Source organism: Mastacembelus armatus, chromosome 6, assembly GCF_900324485.2.
Source record: "Mastacembelus armatus chromosome 6, fMasArm1.2, whole genome shotgun sequence".
Classification (NCBI taxonomy): Eukaryota; Metazoa; Chordata; class Actinopteri; order Synbranchiformes; family Mastacembelidae; genus Mastacembelus; species Mastacembelus armatus.
The window spans coordinates 20,234,413-20,257,118 of NC_046638.1; the positions used below are offsets into that span (position 1 = coordinate 20,234,413).

General features: G+C 40.5%; 4 protein-coding genes across 6 annotated transcripts; 2 read left to right on the top strand and 2 right to left on the bottom strand.

Moving 5' to 3' along the window:
- The first annotated feature begins 125 nt into the window (after window positions 1–125).
- Window positions 126–4,637, top strand: LOC113132521 (tripartite motif-containing protein 16-like). Of its 2 annotated transcripts, XM_026310672.2 has the most exons (8): window positions 329–470; window positions 504–526; window positions 622–822; window positions 921–1,016; window positions 2,510–2,755; window positions 2,872–3,025; window positions 3,119–3,184; window positions 3,275–4,637. In XM_026310672.2, the coding sequence occupies exons 1-8, from the start codon at window positions 461–463 to the stop codon at window positions 3,829–3,831; spliced, it is 1,353 nt and encodes a 450-aa protein (XP_026166457.1). In that variant the 5' UTR covers window positions 329–460; the 3' UTR covers window positions 3,832–4,637. The 2 variants fall into 2 exon arrangements, with proteins under 2 accessions (XP_026166456.1, XP_026166457.1); XM_026310671.2 differs by having other exon boundaries at window positions 126–822.
- Window positions 4,638–4,931: 294 nt separating this feature from the next.
- On the bottom strand, window positions 4,932–10,985 carry slc15a5 (solute carrier family 15 member 5). Its single transcript, XM_026311224.2, has 11 exons — window positions 10,954–10,985; window positions 10,791–10,887; window positions 8,788–8,935; window positions 8,120–8,342; window positions 7,014–7,183; window positions 6,721–6,941; window positions 6,360–6,546; window positions 6,007–6,195; window positions 5,557–5,688; window positions 5,352–5,460; window positions 4,932–5,073 (listed from the first exon to the last, which is right to left on the bottom strand). The coding sequence occupies exons 1-11, from the start codon at window positions 10,983–10,985 to the stop codon at window positions 4,932–4,934; spliced, it is 1,650 nt and encodes a 549-aa protein (XP_026167009.1).
- A 1,469-nt stretch (window positions 10,986–12,454) lies between these two features.
- On the top strand, window positions 12,455–17,404 carry rab19 (RAB19, member RAS oncogene family). Of its 2 annotated transcripts, XM_026310676.2 has the most exons (5): window positions 12,455–13,189; window positions 13,736–13,833; window positions 14,403–14,591; window positions 15,089–15,272; window positions 16,328–17,404. In XM_026310676.2, exons 2-5 carry the CDS (start codon window positions 13,783–13,785, stop codon window positions 16,606–16,608), a joined length of 705 nt encoding a protein of 234 aa, XP_026166461.1. In that variant the 5' UTR covers window positions 12,455–13,189; window positions 13,736–13,782; the 3' UTR covers window positions 16,609–17,404. The 2 variants fall into 2 exon arrangements, with proteins under 2 accessions (XP_026166461.1, XP_026166460.1); XM_026310675.2 differs by having other exon boundaries at window positions 12,455–13,833.
- Window positions 17,405–18,551: 1,147 nt separating this feature from the next.
- hdhd5 (haloacid dehalogenase like hydrolase domain containing 5) lies at window positions 18,552–22,198 on the bottom strand. The gene is made up of 8 exons (XM_026310673.1): window positions 21,869–22,198; window positions 21,231–21,446; window positions 21,021–21,133; window positions 20,560–20,653; window positions 20,442–20,475; window positions 20,163–20,337; window positions 19,861–20,049; window positions 18,552–19,727 (listed from the first exon to the last, which is right to left on the bottom strand). Exons 1-8 carry the CDS (start codon window positions 21,977–21,979, stop codon window positions 19,307–19,309), a joined length of 1,353 nt encoding a protein of 450 aa, XP_026166458.1. The 5' UTR covers window positions 21,980–22,198; the 3' UTR covers window positions 18,552–19,306.
- Window positions 22,199–22,706: the final 508 nt, after the last annotated feature.

The window sequence follows — 22,706 nt, forward strand, 5'->3', positions numbered from 1 at the left end:
TTTCACTCAAGCAGAACTCAAAATTTCCACTTGCAGTTCACATTTGACCCAGATGATGGCTTTGTGTATTTTATTTTGCACACTTACACAGAGCAGACAGTTGAGTCAGGATGAGTGCCCTCCCACTGAGAGCAATCTGCCAACAAACCACTCCTCTTTGAGGGAAACTGAAAGTATCTCCTTCAGTAAGAATAGGAGAAAATGGCTTATAATCGGGAGCTGTTTGATTGCTCCATATGTTTACAGTTACTAGAGGATCCAGTGACAACTGCCTGTGGACACAGCTACTGTATGAAATGCATCGATGTCTTCTGGGATACAAATCAGGATGAAAAAGTAGCTTCCACCTTGAAATACAGTTGTCCTCAGTGCAGGCAGCTTTTCTATCCAAGGCCCGTTCTGAAGAGGAACATAGTGTTGGCTGACCTGTTGGAGCAGCAGAGGAGGAAACCAATTCAAGATGCTGCCGCTGCTGCTGCTGCTGCTGGTGATGGTGATGATCATGATGATGACTACGCCACACCTGGTGATTTGCAGTGCGATGTTTGCACAGGGAGAAAAAGAAGAGCTTGCAAGTTTTGTTGTGTGTGTTTGGCTTCTTACTGTGAGACTCATTTGCAGACTCATGTTGAGGATCCGCTGCTACAAAAACACAGTCTGATTCCAGCCACAGTTAGGTTCAGAGGACACATCTGTGGCCGTCATGACAAGTTGCTGGAGATATACTGCCGCTCTGATCAGGAATACTTGTGCTTTCTGTGCATGGCTGAGCACAAAGACCACGACGTTGTGTCAATCACAGCATTAAAGCATGAGAAACAGGTAACTCATTCAACACCATCCTGAAGTCATTTGGTACCTGTCCCTGTATTGTTTTATTGCCACACGTTGCGAAAATGTTTGTATTGTTATTTTAACAGATACAACTGAAGAGGACTCAACAGGAAGTTACAGACAGAATGCTGACTTCAGAGTGGAAAAGGGCCAAGCTGAATGACGCTGCAGACTCCATAAGAGTGGGTGTCAGCCACATACAACACAAGTATCCTTTTTTATTCACCAATAAATTATCTAAAGGTGTTTTCACACCTGAGCAGTTGTTCTGAAACAGGGAACAGAAGAAAGTTTTCTCTTCTCGTTTTGTTAGTTTAGCGAACATTGCTACATTAGCCAGAGAGACACAACCAAGCAAACTAGCTGCACACGCTGCTGATGCCACATGTTTCTTTTTATTATTATTTATAGCCAAGAAGGTATGGCGCGTTACCGCCACCGCCCTGCTCTGAATGGATTCCCGGGTAAACTCTTCCTCTTTCCGCGTAAGATTTCTGACCAATGAGAGAACAGTTGGTTCGCGCATGACATTTGTTTCCAACTTTGGAGCTTGGGACTGTGACCCTGTGAACACAAACGACCCAAAAGAAAAACGCAACAATGGATCTTTTTAGCCCCCTGATTCGGAGCAAAGCAAACGAGCCACAGGTGTTAAAACACCTTAAATTTCAAGTCCTGTTGATACGAGATTGTCTCATTGCATTGGGTTTGGGTTAACTACAGTTATTTTAGACAAGGATGTGCTAGAAAGGAGGGCATGAATTTGTGTGTGGGCAGTTTTATTCAACTTGCGGAACATGATGAATGTGTGAGTCTAGAAGTTTTCACAGGGAAAATAGCATCTGTACAGTACAGTACATTATAAAAATATTTATGCAGAAGTATATAGAATGGAAATGGAGTAATTAAAGCAAACAGCAATAAAAGCAATAGTTTGAATAGTTTGACATTTTGGACAGTACAACTATTGTTGATCATTTCATGAGGTAAATAAGAAGGCTGGCACCTGATTCTGTTCCAACCAAATCTGCCTAGCAGCACTTCTAAAATCTTACCAATTAGGATGTCATATCACAAACTGTTTGAACACAAAAAACAAAGTGTTAAAAAGAGACACTGTGCTTATAAGCCAGAGTGCCAGAGTTTCTTGAATGGTGTAAGTGACTCCTTGGGGTCTAGACAATGTCACTGTGAGGTTATTACAGGACCAGTGAAGGCTCTAATGTGACTCTAAGAGTGGTATTGATTATTTTTCTCATCTAACCATCTGCAAGAAAGAAAACTATTCCATTAAAGCACACTACATTTTTTTAAATGTATTTATTGGTTGAGAGCAGTGCAATAAAAGTAATTCTTACTTAGAATTTTGTAGGCCTGAAGAGGTAAACATAAAAAAAAAGCAATTTGAGATGAATTTGTGTATGACTTGTCATATTATAATATACAAATATTTATTTTTGAATGAAAAACTAGATTTATTTGTCTGATTCTCTAGTTTACTGATCAACTTGTAACCACTAAGATTCTGGACCCCCTCAAGTGGTTGCAACCACTTGAGGGGGTTTGTGTTGCAGAACAATTAACAAAAGTGCAATTTGTTTTGACTGTTGCTATTGCTCTGATGGACACAATGTCATCAATCATAACAAGACAAATGGTGTATGTCTTTTGCAAGGATGCTGCATGGGAGGCGTGTGATGACTTTGAGCGGTTGTCTGCAGAACACGTCCGTGCATACGTCCGCTCCATGGAAAGGAAGTGCTCTGACATGAGAGAGAAAGTGGGAGAAATAGAGAAAGCTGGATTGGACTGGACCAACAACCACCTCAGGCAGCTTCAGTGTGACATGTTGCAACTGAGGAGGAGAGAGGATAAAATCAACCAGCTTTTACTAATAGAGGATCCCATTCAGTTTCTTAAGGTGACAATATAATTTGTGACACTGCACGCTTTAAAAGTGTGTATCATTTTTAAACTTTTTTTGAAAAAAGTTATTACTAATTTTTTAGTAGTTTTGTTTTTGTTTGCTGTGTGCAGGGTTTCCAGGCAATGGGTGACCTCCCTGTATTGACAGACTCCCATGAAAGACTTGACACACTGACAGCATTTGTCACTGCACAGCAGGATAAACTTAAAAACATGTGCAAACAAAAAAAGAATGAATTATTCATTTGTTCTGAAAAACATGTGTGTAAGTAGGATCATTCTCTAAATCATTTGTCTGATGTATTCAGTCTATTTATTGTATTTGTATATTGATCTGTATTTTTTTCTTTGTGTTAAGTGTTAAAAATGCCAATGTTGCCAGAGGAAATAACATCAAGGACAAAACTGATGACCACGCATGGCAGTAAGTATAAATGTTAATGCACTTTTCATGAATATCAGCACATACATGAAAACCTCACCTGCTGAACGAGTGTTTGATCTTTCTTCACAGACTCCAGACTAGAGATAGATCCCAACACAATAGCAGCACATCTTTGCTTGTCCAATAGTAACACAGAGATATCGTGGAGCGATAAGGACCAGGGTCACCCTGATCACGCTAAAAGATTCACCTACTTCCACCAGGCACTGTGTAAACAGGGCCTTAAGGGCAAACACTACTGGGAAGTGGCGTGGGATGGTGGCATAGTGGAGCTGGCTGTGTCATACAAAAGCATTGAAAGGAAGGGTTCAGGGAAAAATTGCTGTTTTGGCCACAATCATCTGTCCTGGAAAATAATATGTTCTCCTTCTGGCTGCACATTTTGGCACAATAATCTTCACAAAGGCCAGATTCCTCCCGCTCACTCCCGCAGAATAGGTGTCCGCCTGGATTATGAAGCAGGACTGCTGGGTTTCTACAGCATTTCTGACTCCGACAGGCTGACATTGCTGCAGCAAATCCAGACCACCTTCAGCGAACCTCTGTATCCTGGGTTTTCTGTTGACCTAGGTGCATCACTGGCAATATATGCAACGTCTGAGCCAGTACACATTAATAATCATTAGCTCCAGAACAGGCTGAACGTTACACTTTTGGCATTTTATGATTCAAGATTGGTAAGAAACTTTTACATGTATGTGCATAAATGAGGGACACTTGTCTATTCATATACAGTAATTAACAGGCATCTAGTGATACATTTTTACTAATTCGAAGTGGAAAAGGGCAAAGCTGAATGATTATGATTGATTATGACTATTATTACTAGTAGTACAAAAAGTGAAAAGAATGTAATTTTGAGTCTCAAAAGGCTAATCAGTTTTCAAGAATGTAAGAATTTAATTTGGACATTACCACATTTAAGGTATTTTTACTCACAGAAATATAATAAACTCCAGAAGAGACAAAATAAAGAAAAATAATCTTAAAATGATCATAATTCTGCACACATTGACTGTGACCATTTCATAAAGTTTGAAAATAGGTAGAAGATATTTCTTTTACATTCATTTTAAAAACTATGCCAGTGGATGGAACTGTAGAGAGTTACTTTTTGTTGATAAAAGACACTCACAGCTATTTCACAGAAGGTAGTCCAGTAAATATTATATAGTTTTACTGTTAGACTGATGGATAAACCACATTTTATTATTCTGTTCTTTATACTGTACAGTGGAATAATCCTCCTTCAAGCCAACAATTTATCAGAAAAGTAATGTCTTATGGAAATAAATCCTGTAGGGTTTATTGTTCATCCTCATTGATTATATCTACTGTTGTGTTTATTCCGTTTTCAATCAGTCAGTCAGGCAGAATGACTTTGCTTTAGCTTATTATATTCAAATAAACAAGCACAAAATATCAAATCATATATTGTTTAATTCATTGTGCTATTATTTACATTTTCACATCTAAATGTCATGCAAAAAAACTCATGCAGACTTAACTCAAAGAATCTCACTCTAATAAATCACATGTTCACAAAACCAAGAGTCCTAAGTGACATACAAGAAACATGTATGATTTTATACATTTTGATTTAAAAAAAAAAGACAGTACATTTCATGTTTATCATTTATACAGTTTAGCACACAGTTTTCCAAGTTACAGATTTTGACATAAGCAGCGCCAGCGCCACTAACAGCACAGGTTATAACAAAGATGGTCATAAAATAGATTCAATGGAGGGTTTGGTGTAGGTGTGATCCACAGTGTCATAGTAGTGCAGATAGGCCTTATAATGTAGCAGCTTCTCAGTCAGAGGGCTGATGGTCAGTGCTTTGCCCTGCACACTCAGGTCCATGTACCTGGAAAACATAACACACACACACACACAAAAACATTTAGAGTTGTGATGCACAGAGAGGGTTTGTCTTATACACAACACTCATGCCTGCTGAAAACTGCCTTGTCTTTCCAGAAAATGCCTTCACATGCTGTGAAAACACTGTGGACTTCAATGGCTCACTCACTGCAAACCATCAATTATCTTCCATACATGTCTGTGTTTATTATGTAAAATCAATAATCTAATTGGAACCTTTTTGGCACTGTATAATCCTAGTAGTTACAGCTGATACTGTACCTGTAAGATACACTCCAAAACACAAGGGTATTTATAGCCATCAATGTGGCCAGGATGAAGAAGAATCTCTCCAGATTCCCATCATGCAGTTTGTTTGGGTAGAAGTTACCTGTAATCAAATATCACTGTGGTCATATTGCTGCTTTTCAATCATCTGTTATTGACAATAAACACACAAAGCACAATTTTTTAAATACATTTTTACCTCCAGAGAGAAAGAATGCCAGTTGAATGATCAAAGCTCCTAGAAAGCAGCCCCCTCCATAGGACAGAGTGAGAAAGTGCAGAGCGATCCCTCTGATATGGCTCGGGGTTAGCTGGAAGGATATAAAGGAACCTGCCAGAGTGGAAGTGACAGCTGAAATGTTTGATTGCTTATTTGTCACACACAGGACAGAATTACAGACCAGGCTGAAGAAACATCTGTCTTAAAATTATGTGTCATGTTATGAGTCTAGTGTGAGTGTGTGAGGTTGTCCGTCTTTGTGTGTCTCTATGTGGCCCTGTGATGGACTGGTGACCTGTCCAGGGTGTACCCCTGCCTTCCACCCGAGAGAGAGCTGGGATAGGCTCCAGCAGATCCCCGTGACCCTGGCTTTCAGGAAAAAGCGGGTATAGAAGATGGATGGATGGATGTTATGAGTCTCTCACTCACATGCAGGGGTGACAAGAGCCTCAGCGAGACCAAGCAGGATGTACTGAGGTGCCAGCTGAAAACACGGCATGGACGACACTTGCAGAACCTTTCCTGACAGGGTCTGCTCCACCAGAGGGTAAGCTTTCCTCTGCAGCTCAGACAAACCTGCCACCAGGACTGACAAAGTGGCACATGCATGGCCCAGAGCTGGAAGGGAAGGATACAGGGACAGGATGGGGTGATGAAAAAGGAGTCTGCAGAATGGAGGTTATGATTACAGGAGAAAGGAGAACCAAATACTTATCTACCATAGAAGAGTGAGAGAGAAAGAGGGATGTTTCAGTGAAGACATAATGTGTGAATATACTTACTAATAACTTTTGCAGGTGCCAGGGTTTTTTTTTCCATGGAGCGATAGCAAGTTGTCACACACTCAATCAGAGGAGCTAAGAGCAGCAGAGGTAGGATGCTGATCACGTTCATGGTACCGATGGGCAGCAGGACGTCATTCAGGTGAAGGTTTGAGTTCATTGTTTGTATGTAGTAACCTGAAGGAATCTAGGAAACACATTCATTAACATGCACTCGTAAATTGAAGTAAGGAAGTAATTCTGATAAAATTAATTTTATTTCAATTCAGTTTTATTTGTATAGCTCCAAATCACAATACAATCATCTCAAGGCACTTTCCAAAAAACAGAAAATGACCCATTTTGTTCCCGGGTAATCTACCTGTGTGATGCAGGCTCTGTACAGCAGTTGAAGCCCGTAAAGAGGAAAGAGCCTGGCCAGGACTTTGACGTTTTCCACATGTGTCTCACTATAACGGCCTCCATTGTTCTCCTTGGCCCGGTCCAGCCAAGACACTACGTCTCCACTGAGGTGGCGATAGTGGAGGCAGCACATCTTGAGAGAGTTAAAAAAAACTCCCAGTGTGGTCAGCAAAGATCCACCTTTGATGGAAACATGGAGAGTTAAATCCATTTGTGTGAGGTTTTTATCCTGTTTCTATCTGTTTTTGTTACCTTTCTTGGGTTTGTAGGTCAGTTTGTTGCGCATCATATGTATGGCGATGAGTGCGAGAAGCACAGAGGTGAAGGGGATAAGGAAGCCCAGATTTTCAGCCACAGACTGCTGGATGTAAGCAATACCCAGAAACACAACAGTGGAATTCAGGTTCACCAACCAGTAAAACCTAAATGTAATGAAAAAAATCTTACATTGAGCCTTTTAGTTCATTAAACATTAACCTTTTCATGGTTAAAGCTATGTAAAAAGACAATGTCTGGTAATGATTTGTAAAATAGGCCATAATCTACAGTGCACTGTATGAATTGGGCACTAATTAATTTACTGGTTTGTATTGGTGCTTAAATGTAACTATAGTGGAAGAAAATGAGGGAGCAAAAGAATGACAGTAATGGTTACCTGTTACACTAACTCACTAAGCACAGATTAGCTATTTTAGGCCCTACTTAAACCTATTTGACATCCCATATTATTGTTAACATGCCTTTATTGCTGTTTTTCTCATTGTAGTTTACAATAGAAGCTTTTCATAGCTGTGCATTTGGGGAAATAGTGTTTTCTACTCTGGGCTACCCACTATGAGGTCCAAAATATATCAGACTATATGTCAACAGTTCTTGCACTCAGCATATTGGGTATGAGGGACATGGGCAGATGACAGTTGGAGCACATCCAAAACTGCAAGGAATTGCTGGTAACTTCCTGGAACAGGTCATGGTGTTAGATACCACAGGGCAACAGATATATATATATATATATATATTTCAACATTTCATTGACATGTATGTGTGGCTGTTCTCACATTTGAACTTTTCTTTACACAATAAGAACAGCAGGATTATTTTAATAAAAACACTTAGTACAGTACTCAGTCTAATTTATTACTTGTTTACTCTATGGCCAAATGTTACTTCCCTGTTTTGGTCTTGTTTTCTTTTACTATACCTACACTATATGTAGTATTTTAATGGTACCTGATTCATATAATTAAATAATACTGTCGTAGGATATATTATTAAATGTTGCTCAATATCTTTACCACTATGGTAGGTACCTACCTTTACCTCATACCTTTACCTCATACTTCCTCCCCACCACTCACCAGTTAAAAAAGGACAGCAGCTGGTGCTGGTTGTAGGCCTGCAGGCTATAGGCTCCCATGGGACAGAGGATGGCCCGGATTCCACCGATGCCCAGTGCAGCAGCCAGGAGACCAGTATAGAACAAGACCTGCTCCTCCCGAGGTTCCAGCTGGTGGGTTATGTGATGAGTGTCAATGTAGAAATCTTTAAATGGAAACGCCACCACAGGCAGCATGGCTGTGCCTACAAAATACAATGACATCTGGTTACAGCTGGATTTCAGACGTGAATGTGGTTTCACAGCAGGAGAGCACTGACTGAACACTTGAACAGAATTATGGACACTTGAAATTAGCTCACACTAAAGATCACATTTCATAATATGGAAGATGATTGTCACTGTTCATCTCACATTTTTGTAGATTTGTAAGCAGCAATATTATAAGATTATTAAAGCTATGTTTTTTCCTGGCTTTTACAAATAAAGAGAAATCAGACTATGAAAAAGTGAGAAAAACATAAAAACTTTTAAAAAAACATCAGTCATTTCACCATGACTGGCTTATGTACTGTTAAACTTTATTCTAATCTTACATTATAACAGAAATATACAGCCTGAGATACTGCACAACATTTTATAAGGTCTCATGAGGCAACATGTATCAACCTTTAGCCCATTGAGTCTTACCGAAGAAATGAAGGAAAGCACACAAATAGAGCACCTTGGTCCTTCCTAAGCAGGTTTCTGCAAACCATCCAACCAGAACAGGGGTCAAGGTGCTGGCTCCTATAAAGCACAGGTTGACTGCTGCAGCCAGGTTGTTGTCATAGCCCAGCTTCACAGTGCAGAAGAGAATCATGTTACATACAATCCCAAAGAAAGTGAATCTTTCACATAGTTCCACAAGCAGCACACAAATGATGACTTGGAGCTTTTTGCGGGACTTCTGTGGTGGTTCGTTGTCTGCATGAGGGGTCTGAGAGAGTCTTCGCAGTTTGCTTCTGCCTACTGGCAGTCTCTGAAGGTGTCCTGCCACCATACCGCCTGGCCAGCAAGCTGGCTGCTGGTGTGCTCAGTTGGCTGTGCGTGGCCTGTAATGGACCACATAGAGCTCTGAATGGGAGATCCTGCCCTTCTCGGATATGAGCACCAGGGGGAAATGCTGGAATCCATCACTTAGGTGTTACTGTAGACTCATGTAGGATCAGACACACCTATCTGCTTTTTGCACGTGCTGGTTGCTGATTATTCTCTTATGCCATGACCTTACTCAGAATTGTAAACACCTTGCAGAGATCTGACACATACAAAATTGGTACAGTGGTGCAGGGTAGCTATTTAGAGAGCATCCCAGAAATATTTCTATAATTACCAACAAGCTACAGTCATGTGGTTGTTTTCCTCATTGTTTTTTCTCTCATTAATAGTTACTGTAGCCTATCTGTATGTTGTTAGCATATTTAATTTTAAAGAATTCTGTTAAAGCTGTGATAGTGTTTACCCTGCCTCTCGCCCACTGTCTTCCCACTCTCCGCGATGCTCCACAGGATAAGAGGTATAGCTAATGGATGGATGGAGTTCTATGAAACCCACACTAATTGCTTAGATTAAATAATAATCTATAATTCACAATGTTACTTAAGCAAGGGACAACAACGGTAAAAGGCAAAAACACAACCACATTTAATTTAATGCTGCATGTTGTTACAAACACTTGCAAGATGCCACATGTGATTGTGAAAGCGGCCCTTCAGTGCACAAGCTCATTTTGCCTGGCCTGTTGGTAATTAGACTGGCCATGTTAAGTGGGAGTGTGACAGAGTGCAGGGGAAGGTTGACTTCTGGGTGAGAGCTGCTACACACACAACAACCATCTGTCTCAACAGTAGCCAGCAAACTGACTAAAGCATAACCCCTGTAACCTTAAATCAGCAAACTGAGTGAAGCATAACCCCTGTAACCTTAAATCAGCAAACTGACTGAACTCCTGTATCTTTAAATCAGCAAACTGACTGAACTCCTGTAACTTTAAATCAGCAAACTGACTGAACTCCTGTATCTTTAAATCAGCAAACTGACTGAACTCCTGTAACCTTAAATCAGTAAAACTTGATCATCATCTTTAAATGCATGGTCTTGTATGAGTAGACATCAGCTGCAGCATGTGTCTTCTATGGTTAGTTAAGCGGCACAAACAATAAAAGGGAAAAAACCGTGGCGAAGAGGCGTTAAACGTCACCATGGTTACAGAAACAGCGTCCAGTTGAGCGTGGGGGCGTAGTGTATTATGGGAAAAAGAGTTGTTTGCGAATCACGTCCAGCGTTGGAAACACGACGAACACTACGAGAGTTCTGCGCATATACATATAAAGGTAGGTTGGAAACTGTCCACTGTTCTTTGGGAATTAGCTAGAGAGCCTGCACATATAAAACGTGCATGTGATTTAAACGTTCGCGTTGTATTAGATGATATTTAAGCGGAGTTAGCTAACTAACGCTAGTTGTGAGTTAGCTCTGAATGCTAAGGCTTTGCTAACCGCTGTTAGCTGTAAGCAAGCTGTTGCCGTGAATGTTAAATATCAGCTTTTTAGTCATGCTTGTATATTGTGCCTCGCTGAAGAGTAGTATACTTTTATGTGACATTAGCTAACAGACAAAACTCGCTCATAACTCATGGAAAACGTCCTCACGTGTTGTGTGTTTGGCAGCAGACATCGGCTGTTAATGTCTGGACGGAGGATGCCGAAATGTCCCGATTCTGCTCCTAAAGTCTTCAGCTCGACCCCTCTCAAGATTAGTCAGGAGAAAGACTTCCACACATCCAGGGGCTTAGACGACGAAGTCCTGTCCGACGACGAGGACACATTTTCTCTGCTGTCTCCCATCTATCACGACAGTTTTGACAGTGATGAAGACCTGGAGCCCAGTCCAGCTCAGCGGACTTTATCCAGACAGAGTGACAGTTCACCAGTCAGGTGCTGCTGAAAGCTTAAGATGCCTTCTGATGTGAATGAGATGCATTAGACTGCACGATTCAAACAAAACGTGAGTACAGAATAGACTGTGCATAATGGTAGATGTTTTTTTTTTTTTTGTAGATGTGAGCTACCAGAAACACCCTCAGCTGTGTGTCCTGCAGCCTCACCTGCTCTGAGTGCATGGGAAATGTGGCTGGTGACCAAAGCCAAAGAGGACCGTCTCAAAGTGGGAAAGAAAGCAGAAGAGGCAAGCCACTGTTACTTGTAGTTTCAGTCCCTTTAATGTGACAGCATTGTTTCCTTTGTTCAGTTTTTTGGTGTATTGAGTACTATTGAGTACTAGTATTTATTATTGCACCCTGTCAGAGTCTGAACTTATATCCTGTGAATTAGGAGCGTTTACTCAAAGAAAAAAGGGAACAGCAAGAAAGGGAGCAGAAACAGAAAAGGATTGTTATGGAAGAAAAGATTCAAGAGTGGCTGAAGATGAAAAGAGAACAGGTACAGTACTGCATTTTTAAACTCTTCTTTCTTTTGCATGGACACAGTAAATCCACAGTGATTGAGTGTTATCTTTTCAAACCCAGGAGAAGCATAAGAAACTTGTAAAACAGAGCAAAGAGGAGGAGGAAGTACTGAGGCAGCAGGAGAAACACAGGGAGATTGAACAGAAAGCTCAACAAAAATACAAAGACTGGCTGCAAAAGAAGAACCAGGAAAAAATAGAAAAAGAAAAGAAGGCAAAAGTAATCTGAATCTTACATTTTTTGTTTTTTTTATTTTATTTTTTTCAAAAATTTTGATAATGAATTAATGAGCAAAAGCCAGATTCTGAGAGATTTTCTTTTCTTCTGGCCAGGAACAAGCTGCCCTGAAGGAGGAGCAGGAGAAAGAACGCCACAAGAGGGCAGAGGAGAGGTTTAAGGAATGGCTGGCTAAAGCCAATGAAAAAAGCAGAGCTAGTTCCAAATCACCTTGCTGCCCAACAAGTAAGGTCATTTGGTCATTTCAGTAATTACCTGTACTTCATCATTTTTGGAGTAGCTAACACCATGTAGCTGATGAAATCTATATATGGTTTTTTTTTTTCATGCAGTTCATCCTGAAATTATCAAAATATTTTTTTCATGTTGGTTTCAACTAATTTGCCTTGACTTATATTGGCTCTGTTTCTTCCAGGTCCCTATGACAAATCCTACCCATCACCCAGCTTTTACAACCCAATCCCATGGAAACCGATTCATGTCCCTCCTCCAGAAACATCACTGAATAAGACTGAGAGCAAACCCCAGAAACAGAGAATAAGCAAACAAAGCCCTGGCACTGCATTTAGATTCAGAAATACTGCGAGTGCAGGACAGTTGCTGCAGAGGAGATGACACAGCAGACCGACATCTGTGACCATAATAGTGTAGCTTAGTGTTTGCTCAAATATGATTTCATCACGACTCATTGACACAACCACATCTCTTGGACAGATGCTCCTCTGAATCACAGGAGAATTTCTGTTGTTGTGACTGGTGATTCAAACCTGCTCCTACATGTATGTCTAAATCTTCATTGTTGTGTTTCTTTGGACCAGATTAGTTTTGTAATCATCCACTAAATGCTCAGGTTTTAGAATGTTTTCATGATTTCACAAAAAATGTTTATAATTTCTTCTGATATTTTGCTCCTATATGATAAGATGTGTAGCATTGTTTTTGGCATGGTCATATTTACACCTAAAAGCCTGAATCTGTTTTGTATTATGTAAATGGAATTAGCTTGTTGTCAAAATGCATAGTGTATAGACGTTTTTTTCTTGGCTCTTGTCCTTGTGTTATTTTTTCCATCAGAATGGTAAACAAAACCACCTTTTATGAGGGACCAGCCACACAAAAGAAAGAAGGTGGTTGGTGGTTACAGCCAAAGATAGACCCTACTTGGTCAAGTGTCCCTCACACGCACACATTGTTTGTTGTCCAGCTGTGTCTTGTTCTTCTGTGGGCTGAGATGACGACAGAAACAAGTGAGGGGGTGGAGAGAGAGGGAGCGATTCATTAAGATTCAAAACAGTATGCTCATTCTGTGTTGGCAGCTCACTGTGATGTCAATGTATGAAGCCTGAGGTAATATGATTTCAATTACACTTCATGCTTGACTAACTATCCTTCTCTACCATTGTTTTTATGTTGTGTATTGGTCTTATTCTATCATTAACCCCTTTCTGTTGTCGTGGAATGTGCTAGTTGACAGTAATCAGTGAGGAAGCTAATAATGTGCTAATTATGTAAAACATTTTTAAAAGTACAAAAACATTCTGGGGTGTAAAGGACAGCTGTTAAGACATCAAGTGTTCACATTCTGTGATGACTTAAATTGCAGGAGTGGTTTAAGCTGTTTGCTCAGGAGTATTTGCACACGGAGCCTTGTGAGCAAAACATGTCTCTATTAAGTCTTACGGTTCTGTTCAAAAGCAGCCGCCAGCACACTGCTCTCTGTGTTTAACTCCATTTGAGTTAGTTATGGTATGAAGTTAGTTAATCATAAAAAAAACTAAGGTTTGACAAGTTAATCATAAAAAAACTAGTTCAATCTTGTCTGTGTCTGTCTATCATACAGCGCTTTTTGAAATAATGTATCAAGTAACTGGATTTGGTTTCTGCTTCTTACAGATATTGTATACAGTTACAGAGCCTGCATATATAATCCATATCCCAAGATGCAGTGGTGCAGATGGGCTGGCGTTTGGCGATCACACCTACCAAGACAGGTAGGAGGCATGTCTTCAATTGCTGCAGAATGAAGGGGATTGGAGGAGGAAGTGCTGGGCAGTTAAGAGTGACAGTCTAAAGGGCAGGAGAACAAACTTCTCTTTTAGACTTCAAGAATGTGGCAGATAGTTTAGCATACATTTGGAGACGAGTACAGAATAATGAAATACAGCTTCTGAATAGTTACTCATGTATTGTGAATGAATAATCGACATTGAATCTCCTATTGTGGGATAAGTATTTACATTTTGGAGCTGCTTTCTGTAGAGCCTGACAGAAGAAACAAACTACTGGAGTCAATACTGGATACTGGATTTACCAGCAAGATTATTCATAATTTTGAGATTTATTTTTGGTTTAACTTTTAACTGTAGATACCACATATTTACTTGGAACAACATGAGCAGTTACATTGCTGCTGGTACAAACTTGATTTGGTCCTTTTATTGACCAGGATGTGCCTGCTGTTTTTGTAAATAGTCTCAACCTGGAGGGAACCAGAGGTCTTAAACCCGGTGTTCAAGCCTCATTTCTTTTTTGTGCATTTATTCCTCCCTTGACCATGCAGTCTCCAGGGCCGGATGTTGAGGATTCTTTCGACTTCCTGTTTAAAATCGTCCTGGTTGGAGACTCAGACGTAGGGAAGACCTGTGTGGTCCAGAGCTTTAAGTCTGGCATATTCATCGAGAAACAGCAAAACACCATAGGTGTCGACTTTACTGTTCGTACTGTGGATATCGATGGCAAGAGGGTAAAGGTAGGTGACATCACTCTTTCTTTTTTTTTTTTTCATTCATTCAGATATTTTTGCTCATACCAGTTTAGTTTGCGTGGGAGATTTTACCAAACCACAGTTACCCATGCACAATCATTTATAATGTCATATCATTTATAATTTTTATATATTAACAAAAACATTGCTGTATAAGATATGCTTGTGTATTTAGTCTTAGCTTAAAGCAAATAAGTCCTCTGCTTGTTTTAGTTAATCAGTGTGTATTTTTCTTTAGAGAAACAGGAGTGGCAGACTTTCTTCCAGAGAAATCTTTGTGTTAGTTTTCTGGGTGTGTTAATTTCTTAACTCATGCTAACTTATGCTTATTAGTTTGGGGTGACCATTTTCATGAAAGACTGATAACCTTTGAACAGAGCATGGCTGAACAACTTCATAGGATATTTTGGAGCTATTTGGCCCATAATTTTGTAAGCATTTAAGTGGTAGTGGATAGATTTGCATTTTGTGTGTTACTGCAGATGCAGGTGTGGGACACAGCAGGACAGGAGCGTTTCCGTACTATAACTCAGAGCTACTATCGCAGTGCCCATGGGGCCATGGTGGCCTATGACATCACGCGACGTCCCACATTTGAGTCTGTTCCCCACTGGATCAGGGAGGTGGAGCACTACGGAGCAGCCAGTGTGGTACTGATACTCATTGGTAAGTTGAATGCGAACAAGTTGGTTTTATGTTGGTCAGTAAACTAATGCACAAAGTAGTGGAGGACACTACACCAACGATACCATTTTGTACTTCAGCCTTGCCACAAGAGCTCAACTACCTTGTCATCAACACCATCATATGTGCTGTTTAAATTCAAGAATTATTATTCTGAAATACAATATCATAAATTAAAAGTGGATATATTATTTCACTTTTCACAATATACGTAGTGATCTGGGAATTTTGCCTTTTTTCAGAGTTTTGGTCAAGTTTGCATTTGTGCTAATACTATTAACTACGTTTATTATTTTAAATTCTCTGCTTACTTGCTTCTAGTTTTGCTATATTTGGGCAGCAGCAGGTGGAGCTTACTTGACAGGAGGCTTGAATTATACAGACAGCTTAACTGGTGTTTCATTAGTTATTGTGGCAATGAATGAAATAAATATCAACAAATCTCATTATTTACACCCCTTTTCACATTGAATTTCCACATCAGCATTTTTATTTCTTTTATTAGCTCAGCTACTCCATGTACCTTTTGGGGTGTGTGTACCCTTGTTTGGAAATTTCTGCAATACATCAATAATCATATCAAAATTTTATTTAGCCTCAGTTACATGCAGCACTCTGTCCTATTTTATGTCACTGTAACCTACAGAGATCAAGTTATATCAGCTGTTGCTCACCATGGTAAAGCACATGTACATCGACATGTAAAGCTCTACAGAGTGAGTAACAGTTTTTTATATACAGATGCAAAGAACAAAATGTGTTTTTCATTTAAAAAGAAAAACACATTGATTATTCAAATAGATTTTCCCACAGCTCTTCAAATATGCGGATTCTGTGTTTTTCTTTACTTAATATGAAAGTAGACAAAATATTTACACACAATTTGAATGCATCACTTTGGAATTTGACAAATAGCGTTTTGATTAGTCAGTCATTATTTGCAGCTCTCTGTTCTTTTGGGTCATTTGTTCCTTTTATAGTATGGGCCTGTTTGATCTAATGACTTGATAGGTGTCCTGCTCTTTTCATCACTGCAGGGAATAAGTCCGACCTCCACACTCAGAGGCAGGTGCTGTTTGAGGATGCGTGCTCTCTGGCAGAAAGCAGCGGCGTGCTGGCTGCTCTGGAAACCTCTGCCAAAGAGGCACAGAACATAGAGGCGGCGTTCATCCTTATGGCCAGGGAGCTGCTGGCACGAAATGGCATGACCATCACAGACGAGTCCTCTCAACACCTGCCTCAGTTTATGTTGAGCAACAGCTCCCACCCAGTGGGTGGTATGTCTTCAGATAAAAGGTGTGGGTGCTTTAGAGCCTGACACAGGGATGGATTGTTTAAGACTACTTTGAAAAATGGCAGCAGCTTAATGTGCATGTGTGTTTAAGTTTCTATACCATGGAAAGAAGATTATTTACATAGGCTTATTGTAAATAGAAACTCTGTATGTTGTATTGTGTGTGAATGTAGGTTTTTTTATGTTTTGCCTTTTAATACTTATAGTTAGCTGAATCAGTGTAACACAGATTTTAAATGGTGATTGCCTGTCAGATGTTTTTGTAATATTCTTCTGAAGATAACTGCTGCTGAATGTGATGACTACTCCGGCATTACAAACTATACCTCTACTGGAAAACTAAGCCACTTTTCCTCCATCCTTTAATCACTGTTCTCACATACACCATAGCTTTTACAGTACGTTGCCCAGTTACAAGTCGAAACATTATCATACCCGTGGGGTACAGATATCACAAACTAGCACTTTATTAAATGTTCACTGGTGCTGCCACTAGAATTAAATATTTTCTCCCACAAACATCTTCTAACAGACATTCACCTTAACCAGTAGCCAAGATCGTCATAACATAAACCACAGTAAAAAATAAATTTGCCATTTCTGTGAAAAGTATACGTGTAACTTTACAAAATATGACTACATTAAAAAATATATATATATTATTGATAGAGACTAAATTCACATTTGCTGGGGAACTGAAACTAAACCTGGCAACCTAATCTTGTAGTTGTTAAGCATTCACCCTAGCGAAAAAACAAATCAAGCTGAAATATGATAGCAGTAAAAACAAACAGCAGAACTGGTCTGGTTACGACTTGGTGGGGGTGTATACTTTGGAAAGGCTAAGGCAAAGTTAGGTTGACTGTTGTGCAAAGAATAAAATCCATCTCTAAATGGACAATATGTGGTGTCACAGACAACTGTCTCATTATAGAGGTGTTTCTGAAACAACCTGAGTTGTACTAGGTTTTAACTACAGTTTTGATGTTAAGTATTGTCATATTTACGCTTTTACTTCTTCAGGCTCCGTGGTTCAATACATTCAGTTTGAATTAAATTAACATACATTAGTGTAGTAGTGTAATTAAGGAGCAAGTGCCGAGTCTCAGCTCAGAGTTGAGAGCTGCCATTTAGATTTAGATTGAGTCTATGACTGAGGAGTAAAGATGTGACTGTGCAAGTGAAAAAGATCCAAGAGACATCTATAAGACATATCAAACTCTGGGTACGTTCAATGACCTGTGACCTGCACAAGTCCTGTGGATGACAAAAACACCATTTGCACTGTGAAGAAAAAAACCCTTTATGACTGCAAAGTAAGTGAAGAAAGCTCTCCATGATGTAGTTCTATGTGTTTCCTTGTCAACAATGACAAGAAGACTTCATGACCATGACCTCAAGGATTCACCATTCATAAACTCCTGGGATGCTTAAAAAACACAAAGGCGAAGTTGCAGTTTGCAAGAACATAAGAACAAACTAAATGTGGAGGAGCAAAGCTGTGTGAAACACTGAAACAAACCTCTATGGAAAAGGAATGTGCGGAACAAATGAATAGTGAACCAAACCCTAATGCCTCACCTGCCAAACATGGTGGTGTTCCTGTTGTGGTCTGACCATGTGTGGCTGCCAGTGGAACTGGCATAAACAGGAGCAAGAGGATAAATGCAAAGGCACACAGGAACACTGTGTGCTCAGATGCAGTCAAATGCATCATAAGTCATTTCATCATGCAGCAGGACAACGTTCCTAATCCTACAGCAAATGCAACCGAGCAGCTTTTCAGTGAGAAAGTGGAACATATTGGCAGTCAGTTACCTGATCTCAGTTTGTCTGAGCCTACAACAAAGTGGAGCTGCAGGCGGCTATAGTGAAGGCCTGAAAGAGCATTGGCTGGAAAGATACAAAGCGTCTGGTGATGTTTGGAGGTTTAAGATTTTGTCATTGACATCAAAGGAGTTTCTGCAAAGTATTAACATTTTATTAACGTCATGTTTATTTGAACGCCTAAACTTTGGGCACTATGTCTTAAAAGGATCACATCTCCTACACAGTCCATTCTGTATTGCTATAAAACTACTCAGAGCTAAGACTTTACTGTATTACAGTAAAGTCAGTATACAGCATTGAGTACTTTAATGCTGTATTCATTATTGCATTTCAAGGTGAAGGTGCTGAAGCAGAGACCCTGAGGCTCAAAAAGCTGTGACTGTCCAAAAACTTTGTATCTCGACTGCATATCTCAGCTCTCATACATAAAACTACATTATAAAGGTCTAAAAATGCAGATAACCCAACACTTAGATATCTATGTGCATGTCTAAGATTGTTGATGTAGACTATTTTGTACAAAGGCAAGAAAGGGCAGACGGCCTTGACTACTATAGATAGAGTAGGTTTGGGCCATTAAAAACAGTGATGTATGTATGCTGTTCATGAAAAAATAAAACACTACCATGCATGACCAACTTATAATGTCTAACTTTACTATATTTAGTGCTAAAACTGGGTATTGTCGAATTACTGCAGCTGACTGTACTGCATTTTGTGTAAATCTAGAAGACAAGAACACAGTAAAAGCTCAACTGCCCTGTGATAATCAAGGGCATAGTTTAAAAAAACACTAACAAAGCTTCTGCTACTAAGAGTTAAGAAGCATTGAAGCTATTTATTAGATGGTGGTGAGATGGAGCCACAGCCTGAGGGGCTCAAGCCACTCGCCCTACTCCAGAGGCCAGCCCTCCTGCTGGAACACCCGCTCCACCGCCTCCTTCACATCGTGCACTATGAAGGACGGCTGTGTGAGGCTGGGGTTAAAGTGAAAGTCCCGGTGGCCATGGAAGATGCGTTGCTCGATGACGGTGTGTGTTGGGTCTGGGGGCAGCTCCTGCTGGTCTCTGCTGTACACTCCTGTACAGACCAGGATGGAGCTGCACCCCTCCGGGAGGTCCTCCTCTCCGTAAACACTTGCCGTTCCACCCAGCTCTGCAGGGGTCATCTTACAGGCAACATCAATAATCTCTGCCATGGGATCTACACCTCCTCCACCACTTTTAGCCTGCATCTGCGCCCTGGTGCGCTGAGAAGCCTGGAGGTAGCGGTTGTAGAGGTTGGCGCCATAAATGTCAGCCATGGGGTTATCACTATAAATAGAGATAAGAGTGACAACACGTTAAGAAGAGCTGTGACTCTAAAGCTTTTTTGTAAGTGAAAAAGGACAAATGTCATGGCTGTTAAGTGTCAAATATTAGTCTAAAATCAAGAGACGACTCTCACCCTATAGCATACAGCCTCTTCACGGGGGTGGTCCAGCCAAGTCTCTTGGCTTGTTGTCTGATCAGCAGCTCAGCATAGTTATAAGTCACTACACTGGGTTTACCGATCAGAGCCTCATACTTCAGCTCATGACCTGTGACCTTCTTGTACAGGCTCTCTAAGCACACCAGGAACATGCCATGACCAAACCTGTGAGACAGGGACATATAGGACATTTAGTGTAATAACACAGTAATGACATTAAAAACTTTTCACCAGGTTTCTGGATGTTTTGTACATATTAATGTGTGTATATCTGACACCTGGGATTCTTTGCCTCGGCCATCCACAGCAGGTCCATGTTACAGGCCAGGACCGGGATGTGAGGGTATTGCACAGAACTCCAGGTATTGTCTGGGCTCCCATTGGTTAGAAGCACATCAACGATAACCTGGAGGTTGGTCTCCCATCTGATTGGCTCACCAAATAAGATGACAGCTGGAGGAACAATGAGATGCAGAAGAAAGCAATATCAAACATGGCTTCACCTGTTGCTTATATAGTGACAATGCTGTTTGTGACCAGTGTGTGTAGAAACATACCATCGATTTTCCGTAAACCTTTTGTGGTTGGAATCTGTAAGACATTATACATAATTAGAATGATTTCTAAATCATCCATATCTGATCATAAAGTGGCTTCAATATTAATACCACTTACACTGTCTTTGGGCCTTCTGTTATGATCCACAACATCTAGAAGAGGATATGCATCTCTGAGCATATCTATAGTAACAACATCCTGAAAGCCCAAGCTGAGGTCAGGTTGGTTAAGGTCAAACACACAAAGTATAAATATATTTTTTTAAAATAGTAGACCTTCTCATCCACCGGTGTACTCTTAACTTATTTGGTAAGTGCAGTCCAAACATTCATGTTAACTCCTCCAAATAAAAAACACTCTCACTGACATCTCACAGAAAATCAAAACAGAAGAAATCTATGAAAAAGTCCCTGCTGAGACAGTCGGGCAGCAAAGGGAACAAAGGGTACAAAGATTAAATACTGATAACAAAGTGGAACGTCAACAAAAATACACTGAATAAACAGAACATGCGCAGTTTTAAAGTCAACATCCAGAAGGAAAGTGGGAACCAGAGTCCCCAGTTCAAGACAGGATACTTATGAGCGACCTGTTCCACGGGACCCTGTCCTGACACAAGGACACACATTTTGTGGAACTGGGGGAACATTCGCAAAGGACTGTGTGACAGCACCACCTGGTCTGGAGAGACCTGAGATAAAGTGAGAAAAAGATTAATGATGGTGGGGAAAAAAAACAAAAGACAAAGCGATCTGAGGACAAATATAATGATGTAAAGGTATGTTTACCTCCACCTCAAGCAGATGTGACAGATGTTCGGCTTTGGTCTGCCTCATGCAGTTCCCTGCATTGGTGACAAACACCACAGGCACCTTGTATTTGCCACTGCGGTCCACCAGGTTCCTGAAGCACTGCTTGGCTGCAGGGATCGGCGTCCTACCCCGCACCAGCACCCCATCAATGTCAAAGAGGAGCCCGAAGGAGCTGGAGCCCTGAGGAGGGAGCTGGGACAGGGGGTGAGGGCACGTGCAGTATAGATAAGGTTGTTCATTAACTTATGGTTACACTTCAGGCTGAGAATTTGTCATGTTGCTGTGATTTCAGCAGGAAACTGGGTGAGACGGTGTTACCTGATAATGTAAACCACACTGCACAGAGTTGTGGTAGAGATAACATTACTAAATTACCTGAATGAATGACACTGTAATACGTGTGGTTGTAAATGTGTAGTATACACCATCATCTATAATAATCATCATTAAGTGGGCTGGAATTTGCTTGCTGTTTACTATATTTCTCTGCTGCTATTACATTTATTTTCCTCTATTAATGAAATTGAGGCAACTGTTAAGACTGCATGTAATTTTCCCAACTTGTTCCTCATTCAGCTACATTTTCATTTAGTTTAAATAAAACATTCACTTACTTGGCTGTAATTTCTGGAGGCCAAGGGCAAAGTGTTTGTTTGCTTTGCTGCTCCTTCACAGCTGGATTTCAGCAGCTGCCAGCCAGTTTTCAAACACCTTATTCTCTGCATTTCTCCAGGCACTTGTGTGCATAAAAGCCGGTGAGTAAACAAGGCACAATAAGGCGCAGTAAGCGACACAGCTGAAGTGGCTGTAGCCGAGCTACAGATCTGACGGCGGAAGCAATGGGCCACCTCAAACAGACACAGTCAATACCCTGCGGTGTGTCCACATGTCGTTACAGCAGCTGCTGTCACTTCGGGCACACACAGCACCGCTCTGCAACCGGTAATGACTATACGCGCGCATGCGCAAAAACACTAGCACGTTGAACTTCCAGGTACAATAATACGTCACACATTAGCCGAGCATAGATATACACGGAGATAGATATACACAGACTACAGAGACACGCGGGTATAGATATACAAGAGTATAGATATACAAGGCATGTACGCGACTATAGATGTACACGACTATATATGTACACGACTATAGATATACACCGGTATAGATTACACGACTATAGATATACATGACTATAGATATACACGGGTATAGATTACACGACTATAGATATACACAGACTATAGATATACACGGGTATAGATACACATGTCCCGTGACCCTAAATAGGAACACGCATACATAATGGACTGATAGCTATACATAGGTATAGATCGCTGAAAAGCAGCGGTGTCAGTGTAGATGGGGGTCTGGATAAACACCACAGATCAGGATTGGTTAGAGTTATGGTCTGATTAAGGGAACGAGAAATGGGACTACAGGGAAACCGAC

What these genes read in the sequence shown, in the direction of transcription:
- LOC113132521 (XM_026310671.2), top strand. Translation starts at nt 202, where the DNA reads ATGGCTTATAATCGGGAGCTGTTTGATTGCTCCATATGTTTACAGTTA. An exon ending in CATTAAAGCATGAGAAACAG is followed by an intron (nt 823 to 920) that starts GTAACTCATTCA and finishes TTATTTTAACAG; the next exon opens with ATACAACTGAAGAGGACTCA. An exon ending in ACTGATGACCACGCATGGCA is followed by an intron (nt 3,185 to 3,274) that starts GTAAGTATAAAT and finishes CTTTCTTCACAG; the next exon opens with ACTCCAGACTAGAGATAGAT.
- slc15a5 (XM_026311224.2), bottom strand. Translation starts at nt 10,985, where the DNA reads ATGGGAGACAGCAGAGAAAATGTGTCCTCGTC. An exon ending in CTGCTGTCCTTTTTTAACTG is followed by an intron (nt 7,184 to 8,119) that starts GTGAGTGGTGGG and finishes CATTACATTTAG; the next exon opens with GTTTTACTGGTTGGTGAACC. An exon ending in TTTTGGAGTGTATCTTACAG is followed by an intron (nt 5,074 to 5,351) that starts GTACAGTATCAG and finishes TATGTTTTCCAG; the next exon opens with GTACATGGACCTGAGTGTGC.
- rab19 (XM_026310675.2), top strand. Translation starts at nt 13,783, where the DNA reads ATGCAGTGGTGCAGATGGGCTGGCGTTTGGCGATCACACCTACCAAGA. An exon ending in GATCACACCTACCAAGACAG is followed by an intron (nt 13,834 to 14,402) that starts GTAGGAGGCATG and finishes TTGACCATGCAG; the next exon opens with TCTCCAGGGCCGGATGTTGA. An exon ending in TGTGGTACTGATACTCATTG is followed by an intron (nt 15,273 to 16,327) that starts GTAAGTTGAATG and finishes TCATCACTGCAG; the next exon opens with GGAATAAGTCCGACCTCCAC.
- hdhd5 (XM_026310673.1), bottom strand. Translation starts at nt 21,979, where the DNA reads ATGCAGAGAATAAGGTGTTTGAAAACTGGCTGGCAGCTGCTGAAATCC. An exon ending in AGGTTTACGGAAAATCGATG is followed by an intron (nt 20,338 to 20,441) that starts GTATGTTTCTAC and finishes TTGTTCCTCCAG; the next exon opens with CTGTCATCTTATTTGGTGAG. An exon ending in AAGAGGCTGTATGCTATAGG is followed by an intron (nt 19,728 to 19,860) that starts GTGAGAGTCGTC and finishes CTCTATTTATAG; the next exon opens with TGATAACCCCATGGCTGACA.